The sequence below is a fragment of the Chiloscyllium punctatum genome, chromosome 29 (genome assembly GCF_047496795.1).
Source record: "Chiloscyllium punctatum isolate Juve2018m chromosome 29, sChiPun1.3, whole genome shotgun sequence".
NCBI lineage: Eukaryota > Metazoa > Chordata > Chondrichthyes > Orectolobiformes > Hemiscylliidae > Chiloscyllium > Chiloscyllium punctatum.
Genome location: NC_092767.1, coordinates 64621302 through 64634106, shown reverse-complemented (window position 1 = coordinate 64634106; position 12805 = coordinate 64621302). Strand labels below are relative to the sequence as shown.

Genomic DNA, 12805 nt, shown 5'->3' with positions numbered 1-12805 from the left:
ATACAATCAGCCTCATACACATGAACCTAAAACTCATGTATATACATACACACAGCCTCGTACACGTGCACATGCACATATACATACATGTCATACATACATGTATACAGGCAATCTCATATACACACACATATAACACATACACACACTCACAAACACGTACACACATTCAAACAGACACATATACACACGCACACACTCACAGACACACACTCACATACACAACCACAAATACACACACACACAGACACACACAGAGACAGGCACATGCACACATACAGATACACACACACACACACACACATGCACACAGACACACACAGTGACAGACACATACACACAGAGATACACACAGACACACACAGATGCACACAGAGACACACTCACAGACACAGACACACACGTGCACACAGACATACATACACACAGAGACAGACACAGAAACACACATACACGTAGACAGTCACACACTCCCACCCACATAACTGATCTCTCTTTAAGATCAGCCTCTGAAAGAGGTCTCTTACTTACCAAAGGACTGGACACATTTCAGAATGAGTTCGTCCAGGCTGAGGGCCTTGCTGAGCTGAGGCATGGACATGATGGCCTTGGCCTTGCTGATCTCGGCTGGACTGGGGCAGGTCATTCTTCGCCTGCACTGCCTCTGGATGGCCTTGCTGCCCTGGGAGCTCTGATACTCATGGCGAGACTTCCTGCAACAGAGAACAGTGGGAGGGGGGGGGGGAGAGAAGGTTATAACAGCCGGCAGCACCTAGGCCTGTCAATGGGGCGAGACAGGGAAAGCAGGAGAGGGAGATCTCAGCTGTGACTTGTTTGAGAGGCCGTGTGAAGTGCGTCAGTAAGCAAGCAGATAAAAAGGGAGTCAACTCCCTACAATATAAGATACCGTTCCACTGAAGTTCACCAGCATTGTATCGAACTGTGCAACTGTGTTTGCAGATTCGGGTTACAGTTCCTGAGCATATGTCACGTTCCCATAAAAACAAAACTCACATTTCTCCGTTTCTAATGCAGTAAAAATAACCCAACGCCTCCACAGCCTGATGGGATACCCAATGAGCTTTAAAACTGACTGACTAAACTCTGCAATGGATTGGGATCAAGGAGATGTAGACTGTGATTCTGCGTGGCCATTGGATAGGCATATGGACAAGGATGGAATAGTGTAGGTTCGATGGGCTTCAGATTGGCTCCACAGGTCGGCGCAACATCGAGGACCGAAGGGCCTGTACTGCGCTGGAATGTTCGATGTTCTTGGCAAAACACAATGGGACAACGGCCTGACATTTGGATCCTGTTTTTTTTATTAATCATAGAATCCCTACAGTGTGGAAACAGGCCATTTGGCCCAACGAGTCCACACTGACCCTCCAAACAGTATCCCACCCAGACACATTCCCCTACCCTATTACTCGACATTTACCCCTGACTAATGCACCTAACCTACATATCCCTGGACACTATGGGCAATGTAGCATAACCAATCCACCCTAAACTGCACATCTTTGGACTGTGGGAGGAAACCAGAGCACCCGGAGGAAACCCACGCAGACACGGGGAGAACGTGCAAACTCCACCCGTGAGTGGAATCGAACCCGGGTCCCTGGTGCTGTGAGGCAGCACGTTGATTGGTTAAGTGATAAAGAGAGGTTGGACAAACTCGGAGTGTTTTCACTAGAGCGTCAGAGGCTGAGTGGGCGATTTGATGTAAAATTCGGAGAGGCGTGGACATGTCAGGTTCTAGCTGGCATAGGTTAAAGGGGTGAGGAGGGGGGGGAGCAGTTTAAAAGGAGGTTGGGCGAGGTTTACAAGGGGTCGGGAGGTGTCTGGAATGCGCTGCTGGGGGGAGGTGATAGAAGCAGAGACAAGGCAATATTGAACAGGCCTTTCGACAGAAACATGAACCAGGCAGGGAATAGAGGGATACGGACCATGTGCAAGCAGGTAGGGATTAGTTTAGGATGGCATCATGGTCAGCACAGATATGATGGGCTGAAGGGCCTGTTCCTGTGCTGTTCGGGCCAGCACTTCCCTTAAACAGGTCCGTATGCACGAGGCAGCAGTCAGAGCGCCCCCGGCACTGCAGCACTCCCTCGGTACTGCACCGGGGCAACAGCCAATCTATTCTCCACCCAAGCCCCTCGGCCTCAAATCTATGACCTTCTGATGCAGGGTGGACTGACACCTAATTTGTCCAGACCGCAGTTTACGGGAGCACGTCACACAGCCCTTGGCTGAAATTTGGGAACGTCAGATATTTGCTTCTTCTTCGGAGATCTGTTTGGTTTCTAATGACGCTTGGGCATTTCCCCGGAGAGCTGCCGCCAATCCTGCGCCCGTAGAATCCCAACAGCATGAGCGCAGGCCACTCAGCCCATTGAGTCTACGCCAGTCCTCTGAACAGGACCCCACTCACACCCACCTATCCCTGTAACCCTGCATTCCCCATGGCCAATCCATTTCGCCTGCCCACCCCTTGGGGGGATGCAGCACGGCCAATCCGTCTTTGGACTGTGGGAGGAAGCCCGCGCAGACACGGGGAGAACGTGCAAGGTCCGCACAGACAGTCTGCCCGAGGCTGGAATCGAACCTGGGACCCTGGCGCAGTGAGGCAGCAGTGCTGACCACTGAGCCAATGTGCTACTCAAACGTTACTAACAGAGGCTTTCAAGTTGGTTGCCATAAAAGATGGCCAATGAAATAATCTCTAAAGAAGCTCTAATCTTCGTTGACAAGGTAACATTTATTACATCTTAGTAACTGTATGTAATATTTACACCACACAAGTTCCAGGCTATGATCTCCTCAACTAAGAGACTATCTAAATTATTGCCCTATTGAATCCCCACTATCATCATGCTGGGGGTTACCAGTGACCAGATACTCAACTGGACTCACCATGGAAACACAATGGCTACACGAACAGGTCAGAGGCTGGGAATCCTGCAGCGAGTAACTCCCCTCCTGACTCCCCAAAGCCTGTCCACCATCTACAAGGCACAAGTCAGGAGTGAGAGGGAATACTCCCCATTTGCCCCTGGATGGGGGCAGCTCCAACAGCACTCAAGGAGCTCGACACCATCCAGGACAAGGCAGCACCCCCCCCCTCCCACTTGATTGGCACCACATCCACAAGCATCCCCTCCCCCCACCACTCAGTAACAGCAGGGTGGACCATCTCCAAGATGCGCTGCAGAAATTCACCAAAGATCCTCAGACAGCACCTTCCAAATCCAATAAAAATCAGAAGGACTGCAGATGCTGTCGATCAGGAACAAAACCAGAAACTGCTGGAATAGCTCAGCAGATCGGGCAGCGCCTAGGGAGAGAAATCAGAGTTAATGTTTCAGGTCAAGTGACTGAGGAAGGGTCACAGGACCCGAAATGTGAACTCTGATTTCTCTCCACAGATGCTGCCAGACCTGCTGAGCTTCCAAACCCAAGATCACAGGCATCTAGAAGGACACAGGCAGCAGATATTTGGGAACACCATCACCTTCAAGTTCCCCTCCAAATCATCCCGACTTGGAAATATATCGCCGTTCCCTCACTGTCACTGGGTCAAAATCCTGGGATTCCCTCCCTCAGGGCATTGTGGGTCTACCCACAGCACATGGACTGTAGCAGTTCAAGAAGGCAGCTCACCCCCACCTTCTCAAGGGGGCAACTGGGATGGGCAATAAATGTGGGTCTAGCTAGTCATGACTAAGTGCCCTGTGTTAAAATAAATGGGGCGGCACGGTGGTTAGCACTGCTGCCTCACGGTGCTAGGGTCCCGGGTTCGATTCCACCCGCGGGTGACTGTGTAGAGTTTGCGCATTTTCCCCGTGTCTGTGTGGGTTTCCTCCCACAATCCAAAACTGTGCAGGTTAGGGTGGATTGGTCATGGGAAATTACCCATAGTATGCAGGGATGTGTAGGTTAGGGTGGATTGGCCATGGGAAATTACCCATAGTGTGCAGGGATGTATAGGTTAGGGTGGATTGGTCATGGGAAATTACCCATAGGATGCAGGGATGTGTAGGTTAGGGTGGATTGGCCATGGGAAATTACCCATAGTGTGCAGGGATGTGTAGGTTAGGGTGGATTGGCCATGGGAAATTACCCATAGTGTGCAGGGATGTGTAGGTTAGGGTGGATTGGCCATGGGAAATTACCCATAGTGTGCAGGGATGTATAGGTTAGGGTGGATTGGCCATGGGAAATTACGCATAGTGTGCAGGGATGTATAGGTTAGGGTGGATTGGCCATGGGAAATTATCCATAGTATGCAGGGATGTGCAGGTTAGGGTGGATTGGCCATGGGAAATTACCCATAGTGTGCAGGGATGTATAGGTTAGGGTGGATTGGCCATGGGAAATTACCCATAGTGTGCAGGGATGTATAGGTTAGGGTGGATTGGCCATGAGAAATTACGCATAGTGTGCAGGGATGTATAGGTTAGGGTGGATTGGCCATGGGAAATTACCCATAGTGTGCAGGGATGTATAGGTTAGGGTGGATTGGCCATACTAACTTACCCATAGTGTGCAGGGATGTATAGGTTAGAGTGGATTGGCCATGGGAAATTACGCATAGTGTGCAGGGATGTATAGGTTAGGGTGGATTGGCCATGGGAAATTACGCATAGTGTGCAGGGATGTATAGGTTAGGGTGGATTGGCCATGGGAAATTACGCATAGTGTGCAGGGATGTATAGGTTAGGGTGGATTGGCCATACTAACTTACCCATAGTGTGCAGGTTAGGGTGGATTGGCCATGGGTTATGTAGGGTAGGGGGAATGGGTCTGGGTGGGATGCCCTTCACTGGATCAGCAAAGACCAGTTGGACTGAATGGCCTGTTGGTCTCAATGTAACTGCTTGACCAGCCCATTAAACTGGGACTGTCCCTTGAGGAACAACAAAACTGGACATAGATGAACTGGAGTTCAGGGGAATTGAAAAGTGAGAAATTTTTTAAGGGACTTGACAGAGAGAATGTCCCTGCTGGCTGGGTTCCAGTCTCAAAACAAGGTGACGACCATTCAGTACTTAGACAAGGACTAAGTCTTTACACAAGAGGATTGTGACTTTCTCTACTGCAGTGAGCAGTGGGTGTACAGTGAGGCTCATGGGGGACGGTGCAGACGATAAGCTGTGATCTTGTCGAAGGATAGATCAGGGTTGATAGGCCGAATGGGCCTTCACCAGTTGTAAATTTGTTTTTAACGAATGATGGAATAGAGAATCAGCCATGATTCTATTGAATGGTGAATCAGACTTGAAAGACCTACTGGTCAATCCTGCTGTTGGTTCCCCTGATAGCACAGCTTTGGCCTTCAGGTCTTTGTGCCTTTTTACATCCTGAGTGGGGTTTGAACTGTCTGATTTTAACAAAGGGGGAAGTGGCTGCAGATTCATCCCAGCTCCTCGCAGATGTGATTTCTCAGCACGAAGTCTCCGTGAGGTAAATGCAAAAAAAAAACATCCCATCACAAAAGAAAACTCTTTAAAAATGCACGATGACTTCCTGGCCCAGCAGAAAGCTCTGCTTCCTTCCCTACACTTCTGATCGAACAACATCTCCATTCATGACTCGGGGACTGTTATTGGGCCTCCAGCCAATGGCAGTCACTGGTGTTGGATCGACTCCCAGAGCCAGCCATTCATCTCCAGAGGTGGCTGATGGGATACTTGGCCAACATGACAATGGCAACGTCAGGCGAGTTGGGTTCAATGACCGGCTCGTGCACTCTTAGGGCACAGAGGGAGCAGGTGGGACTCAATGGGCCCTCTGTTCACCCCGGAAGGTGAATGGAAAGAGACAGGAGGGTCCAAGGGAGGCAGTAGACAGCAAGTGGCTCTTCTCCCCCACCTCGCTACAGAGCAGCAGAACGTCAGAGCGGCTTTTTGGCAAAGGTGATACTAGGCGAAAGTGGGTACTGCAGATGCTGGCGATTAGAGTCAAGATTAGAGTGGTGCTGGAAAAGCACAGCATGTCAGGCAGCATCCGAGGAGCAGGAAAATCGATGTTTCGGGCAAAAGACCTTCATCAGGAGTGAGGCTGGGAGCTTCATGGGTGGAGTGATAAATGGGAGGGGATGGGGCTGGGGGGGAAGGTAGTTGGGAGTGTAATAGGAGAATGGAGGTGGGGGTTAAGGTGATAGATGGAGCGGATAAGTGGGAAGGAAGATGGACAGGTCATGGGGGACAGTGCTGAGCTGGAAGGTTGGAACTGGGGTAAGGTGGGGGAAGCGGAAATGAGGAAACTGGTGAAGTCCACATTGATGCCCTGGGGTTGGACAGTTCCGAGGCGGAAGATGAGGCGTTCTTCCTCCAGGCGTCTGGTGGTGAGGGAGTGGCGGTGAAGGAGGCCCAGGACCTGCATGTCCTCGGCAAAGCGGGAGGGGGAGTTGAATTATTCGGCTTCGGGGCGGTGGGGTTGATTGGTGCGGGTGTCCCAGAGATGTTCCCTAAAGTGCTCTGCGAGAAGGCATTAGCTCAGGAGAATGTGGAGCTTGCTCTAAAACATGGGGCAAGCATTGATGGGCTGAAGATCATTTGATAGATAGGTACCAAAAGGAGCAATGAATGGAGGGATGACTGAGGGAGACTTGAGATGTAGAGAGGGTGTCTCTTCACTTCAGTGCAACCGGTTACTGTGATCTCACCCGAAAGGGTGGAGGGAGCAGATCCAACTTTCAAAAGCCAAGACCCCTCGAAGGGGGCAAAGATGCAACCACATGGGAAGGGTGGGGGGGGGCAGAGCAGTGGAGACGAATTGGATTGCTCTTCCCAAGAGCTAGCACCAGCGCGATGGACCGAATGGTCTGCAAGACGTTCGCGCACAGCACCGGTCGGTCAGGCCGAACGGCATGTGCCTGAGTTGCAGGGGTGCTGTGACCCAGTGCCGGCTGGGATATAAAGCTTGAAACTGCAGTGTGCAGCACTGCGCGTGGGTGGCACAGTGGTTAGCGTGTGTGTGTGTGTGTGTGTGTGTGTGTGTGTGTGTGGAGTTTGCACATTCTCCTGTGTCTGTGTGGGTTTCCTCCCACAGTCCAAAAATGTGCAGGTTAGGGTGAATTGGCCATGCTAAATTGCCCATAGTGTTAGGTGAATGGGTAAATGTACGGGAATGAATCTGGGTGGGTTGCTCTTTGGAGGGCCAGTGTGGACTTGTTGGGCCGAAGGGCCTGTTTCCACACTGTAAGCCATCTCATCTAAACCCAAATCTTCCTGTTTGTTTACTGAGGTGATTCCAGACTGAGAGAGAATAGGAAACGGTCTACCAGCTGATCGGGCAACATCACACGTCAGCTCGAGAGAAAGGAAACTGCGGTTCCACACCCTGCCTTCGTTTCACGGGATACCTTTGAAGCTCAGGTGTACGGTCACAAGGGATTTTAAACAAAAGAAAAACAGAAATCGCTGAAAAGCTCAGCAGGTCTGACAACATCGCCGAGAGAAATCAGAGTTAACGTTTCAGGTTCCTACAGTTCTGAAGAAGGGTCACTTGGCCCGAAGTGTTAACCCTAATTTCTCTCCACAACCGCTGCCAGACCTGTTGAGCTTTCCCAGCACCTTCTGGGTATTGTTTCTGATTTCCAGCGTCTGCACTTCTTTCACTTTTTATTCAGATCCTGGCTTGCAGATCGACAAGGCCCGAGTCAGGAGGGTGAGGGAATACTCCCCACTTGCCCCTGGATGGGGGCAGCTCCAACAACACTCAAGAAGCTCGACACCATCCAGGACAAAGCAGCCCCCCGCTTGATTGGCACCACACCCACAAACATCCCCTCCCTCCCCCACCGACGCTCAGTAGCAGCAGGGTGGACCATCTACAAGATACACTGCAGCAATTCACCAAAGATCCTCAGGCAGCATCTTCCAAACCCACGACCACTTCCATCTAGAAGGACAAGGGCAGCAGATACATGGGAACACCTACAAGATTCCCTCTGAGCCATTCACCATCCCGACTTGGAAATCTATCACCGTTCCTTCAGTGTCGCTGGGTCAAAGTCCTGGAATTCCCTCCCTCAGGGCATTGTGGGTCTACCTACAGCACATGGACTGCAGCGGTTCAAGAAGGCAGCTCACCCCCACCTTCTCAAGGGGGCAACCAGGGACGGGCAATAAATGCTGGGCCCAGTCAGTGAGACCCATGTCCCCCAATGAATGAGAGAAAAGTCAAGTTGATAAACTGTGAACCATGCATGCTCTAAATCGAGACAGAGGCAAAGAAGGAAGTTCTCCCTCAGCTACAGCACGTGGTCATATTCCAGGCAATGCATGTTTTGGGAGTGGGGTGGGGGGGGTTGGAAGTTAGGATTATCAAGGGGAAGCCGGGAATGGCACAGGACAAAAGTATGCCCGTCCCCTTGAGAAGGTGGGGGGAGTGAGCTGCCTTCTTGAACTGCCGTCGTCCGTGTGCTGTGGGTTGACCCACGATGCCCTGAGGGAGGGAATTCTGGGATTGAATGGGGAATCTGGGGAATCTGAGATTGTGTTTGGAGCAGAGAATGTTAGGGAAGGAAAGGGAAGGTTCAGTCGAGGCGTTCAACATTATGAGGGGTTTGGAGTGAGTTTGCATTAGCAGGAGGGGCAGTAATCAGATGGCACTCACTTCAGCTTTTCGTTTATGCCTGGGAGATGGGCATTGCCAGATGGCACCAACATTTATTGCACATCCCGAATTGCCCTGGAGAAGGCCGTAGTTTGCCTTCATGAACTGACCAGGTTCTTGTGGAGTAGAGACACCCACAATGCTGTTAGGGGGGGGGGGTGGCTCAGTGGTTAGCACTGCTGCCCCCCAGCACCAGGGACCCGGGTTCAATTCCAGATTCCAGTCTGTGTGGAGTTTGCACATTCTCCCTGTGTCTGCGTGGGTTTCCTCCGGGTGCTCTGGTTTCCTCCCACAATCCAAAGATGGGCAGGTCAGGTGAATTGGCCGTGCTAAATTGCTCCATAGTGTCCAGGAATGTGTAGGTTAAAGGGTAAATGGAAAATAATAAGGTAGGGGAATGGGTCTGAGAGGGTCAGTGTGGACTTGTTGGGCCGAAGGGCCTGTTTCCACACCGTAGGGATTCTATGAGTTCCAAGATTTGGACCTCAGTTGATTTTGTAGCAAGTCGCTGGGGCTCATACATTAATGGTTAGAAGAAAATGCAGTGGGAACTTTGGGGAGGAATTTGGAAATATTCATGAGAAAGAAATAATCCCTCTAGCTGTGGGAGAAGAGTCAAAGGTCATTGAATTTAATGGGACAGCTCTGATTGAAGAGTCAGCCTGGTCAAAATGGGCTGAGAGGCCGTCATTGGATGGCAATGGTTTGCCACAACAGGAAGTGAGGTCGCAGGGCAACTGAGCTGCCCTCGATAATGGCTGCATTTCATCTCCATGGCAACAACGATCCCAACGCAACGTCAAAATGGAGGTGCAGCAGGTGGTGAAGGAGGGAAATGGTGTGTTGGCCTTTGATTCGAATACAGGAGCAGGGTTGGGAGTCACACTGACAGGGCCTTGGTGAGACCACACTCGGAGTACTGTGTGCAGGTTGGGTCCCCTTATCTGAGGAAGGATGTTCTGGCGATAGACGGAGAGCAGCACAGATCTCCCAGACAGCTTCCTGGGATGGCAGCACTGACGAATGAAAAGAGACTGGATCGGGTTTTAGCACTGCTGCCGCGCCGCGCCAGGGACCCAGGTTCGATTCCCGCCTCGGGGTTTGCACATTCTCTGCGTGGATTTCCTCCGGCTTCCTCCCCCCAGTCCAAAGATGCGCAGGTTTAGAAGTATTGAAGTGATGGGAATCTCATAGGAACCCGTCAAATTCTATCAGAGACCAGACAGGATAAACACAGCAAAGATGTTCCCCATGACCTGGGGAGCTCAGGACCAGGTGGATCACAGGCTAAGGATACAGGACTGAGATGAGGAGACATGTCTTCACCCCGAGAGTGGGGGAGCCACAGAAGGCAGTTGGGGGCCAAAGTATTGAATGCTTTCAAGAAGAGGTTACGTTGCGTTCTTAGCGCCAAAGGGGTCAAAGGGTGTGGGGAGAAAGTGGGACCAACAGGGGACTGATCGGCCATGATCATACTGAATGGGGGAGCAGACTCGAAGGGTCGAATGGCCTCTTCCTGCTTCTCTGTAAAGGATACAGGCAGCCAGCCCAGACTGTCTGGTGTGGACAGGAAGAGGTTAAGGATGTTTCGCTGGCCACCAAGTGGTTTCCAGAGCAGAAGTGAAATTTTCACTTCCTTCACCCAGTGCAGTCAGTGTGAAGCAAGGCTCCCCGTTGACCCTGCTGTTCCAATCTCTCCAATGGCCTTACACCATCGCTCCCCCCCCACCCCTGACCCCGCTCCTCCTCTCCCACTTTCACTTTAACCGCCTCTGACCCTCACCCCTCCCAGATCACTGTGCTCTTCCGGCATCTTCCAGACCATTCACCCTTCCAATGACGTCTGCGCTTTTCATAGAATCTCTACCGTGTGGAAGCAGGCCATTCAGCCCATTGAGAACAGAATTGGCATGGATAGGGAGAACAGGGGGTGGCATGGATGGGGAGAACAGGGGTGGCGTGGGTGGGGACTGGCCCTCCAAAAGGCATCCCACCCAGACTCACCCCACCCTATCCCTGTAACCCTGCATTCCTCATGGTTAACCCACCAAGCCTGCACATCCCCGGGGAGATTTAGCCTAAACTCTGGAATTCCTTCTCCGAATTTCCTTATTCCTTTTCGCACACTGCTTAAAACTACCTCTCCAACTATCCCTCCCATTCGAGAACTGCTTCCTGCGTGAAGCACCTTGGGATTTTGCATTCTACTGAGGGCGCTATATTAATGCAAGTTGCTCACAAAAAGCCGCTGTTAAGAAAACGAATATTTCTTCTGCAGCAATAATTTAAGGGCCATCCAAGAAAGCTCTGTCATGCACTTTGAACTGAGAGCAGATGGTGCTAAGAAATACTACACAGACCCGTCACGTGTTGAGCACAGACCCACGTCATGTCTCAGTTTCAGGATAAACCAGATCACTTCACAAGAACAGCAAAGAAGATCTCTTTGAACACTTCTGTTTCCCCTTCCAGATTTGATCAGAGATTGGCAAGATCTTTCTGAGATAGGGACGTGCTGAGGTTCTGCAAGCAATCCAGCTTGCTGTGCCCAATTACTGGAGGGAAGGGCGTGGGGCTGGCCTGGGTGGGAAGAACAAGGGGTGGCATGGGTGGGGAGGAAAGGGGGTGATGATGTGAATTCTTCACTGGCATTGGGAGCGTGGGGGAATGATCATGACAGTCATCGCAAAGTATTAATGTGGAGTTCCAAAATGAGTCACTCTATTGAGCAAGTCTGGGTGGACCTGGAATTGTGCAGACAATGGGGTATTTCCAATTCGACGACATGGTTCCGAGATTGTGTCCATCACAGGTTTGGATACAGTGCACAGTTATAAACCCCAGGGTTCATAAGGAGTATAGGCAGTAGGATTAACTGGGGAACTCTGTCGGAGAGGCTAGGACAGGTATTCGGGGAGGGGTAACCCCTGAACAGCGGCAAGATGGGAGAAGCGCAGCTCCCATTCAGTTTGCATTATCAAATCACAGCAAAGATTTGTGGCTGTGAAAGGCTACATTGTGCTAGCTGTTTAAAAGCACTGTGAGGGTCTGATCGCTCTCAAGGTGTTAAGGGACAAACTCAACAGACAGAGGAGAGTGAGGCCAGTACACCTCAAAACTACAATAGACAGGGTAGAGTGACAGTGACACTGACAGTGCTGATACAGACTGGGTGTAAGAGTGACAGTGTGTGTGTTGATACAGACTGGGTGTGAGAGTGACGGTGTGTGTGCTGATACAGACTGGGTGTGAGAGTGACAGTGACAGGGCTGATACCGACTGGGTGTGAGAGTGACGGTGTGTGTGCTGATACAGACTGGGTGTGAGAGTGACAGTGACAGGGCTGATACAGACTGGGTGTGAGAGTGACAGTGACAGTGCTGATACAGACTGTGTGTGAGAGTGACAGTGACAGTGCTGATACAGACTGGGTGTGAGAGTGACGGTGTGTGTGCTGATACAGACTGGGTGTGAGAGTGACAGTGACAGGACTGATACAGACTGGGTGTGAGAGTGACGGTGACAGGGCTGATACAGACTGGGTGTGAGAGTGACGGTGTGTGTGCTGATACAGACTGTGTGTGAGAGTGACAGTGACAGGGCTGATACAGACTGGGTGTGAGAGTGACGGTGTGTGTCCTGATACAGACTGGGTGTGAGAGTGACGGTGTGTGTGCTGATACAGACTGGGTGTGAGAGTGACAGTGACAGGGCTGATACCGACTGGGTGTGAGAGTGACGGTGTGTGTGCTGATACAGACTGGGTGTGACAGTGACGGTGTGTGTGCTGATACAGACTAAGTGTGAGAGTGACGGTGACAGGACTGATACAGACTGGGTGTGAGAGTGACGGTGTGTGTACTTATAAAGACTGGGCGTGAGAGTGATGGTGACAGGGCTGATACAGACTGGGTGTGAGAGTGACGGTGTGTGTGCTTATAAAGACTGGGCGTGAGAGTGACGGTGACAGGACTGATACAGACTGGGTGTGAGAGTGACGGTGACAGGGCTGATACAGACTGGGTGTGAGAGTGACGGTGTGTGTGCTGATACAGACTGGGTGTGAGAGTGACGGTGACAGGGCTGATACAGACTGGGTGTGAGAGTGACGGTGACAGTGCTGATACAGACTGGGTGTGAGAGTGACGGTGTGTGTGCTGATACAGACTGGGTGTGA

The 12805-nt window shown here is 51.3% G+C and overlaps 1 protein-coding gene across 2 annotated transcripts in view; it reads right to left on the bottom strand.

Moving 5' to 3' along the window:
• rasgrp4 (RAS guanyl releasing protein 4) overlaps nt 1–12805 on the bottom strand; it is a 172520-nt gene that overhangs the window by 86993 nt on the left and 72722 nt on the right. For both annotated transcript variants that reach the window (XM_072549260.1, XM_072549259.1), the window contains exon 2: nt 532–713. In XM_072549260.1, the coding sequence (XP_072405361.1) occupies nt 532–713 (182 nt within the window). The remainder of the gene's footprint in view (nt 1–531; nt 714–12805) is intronic.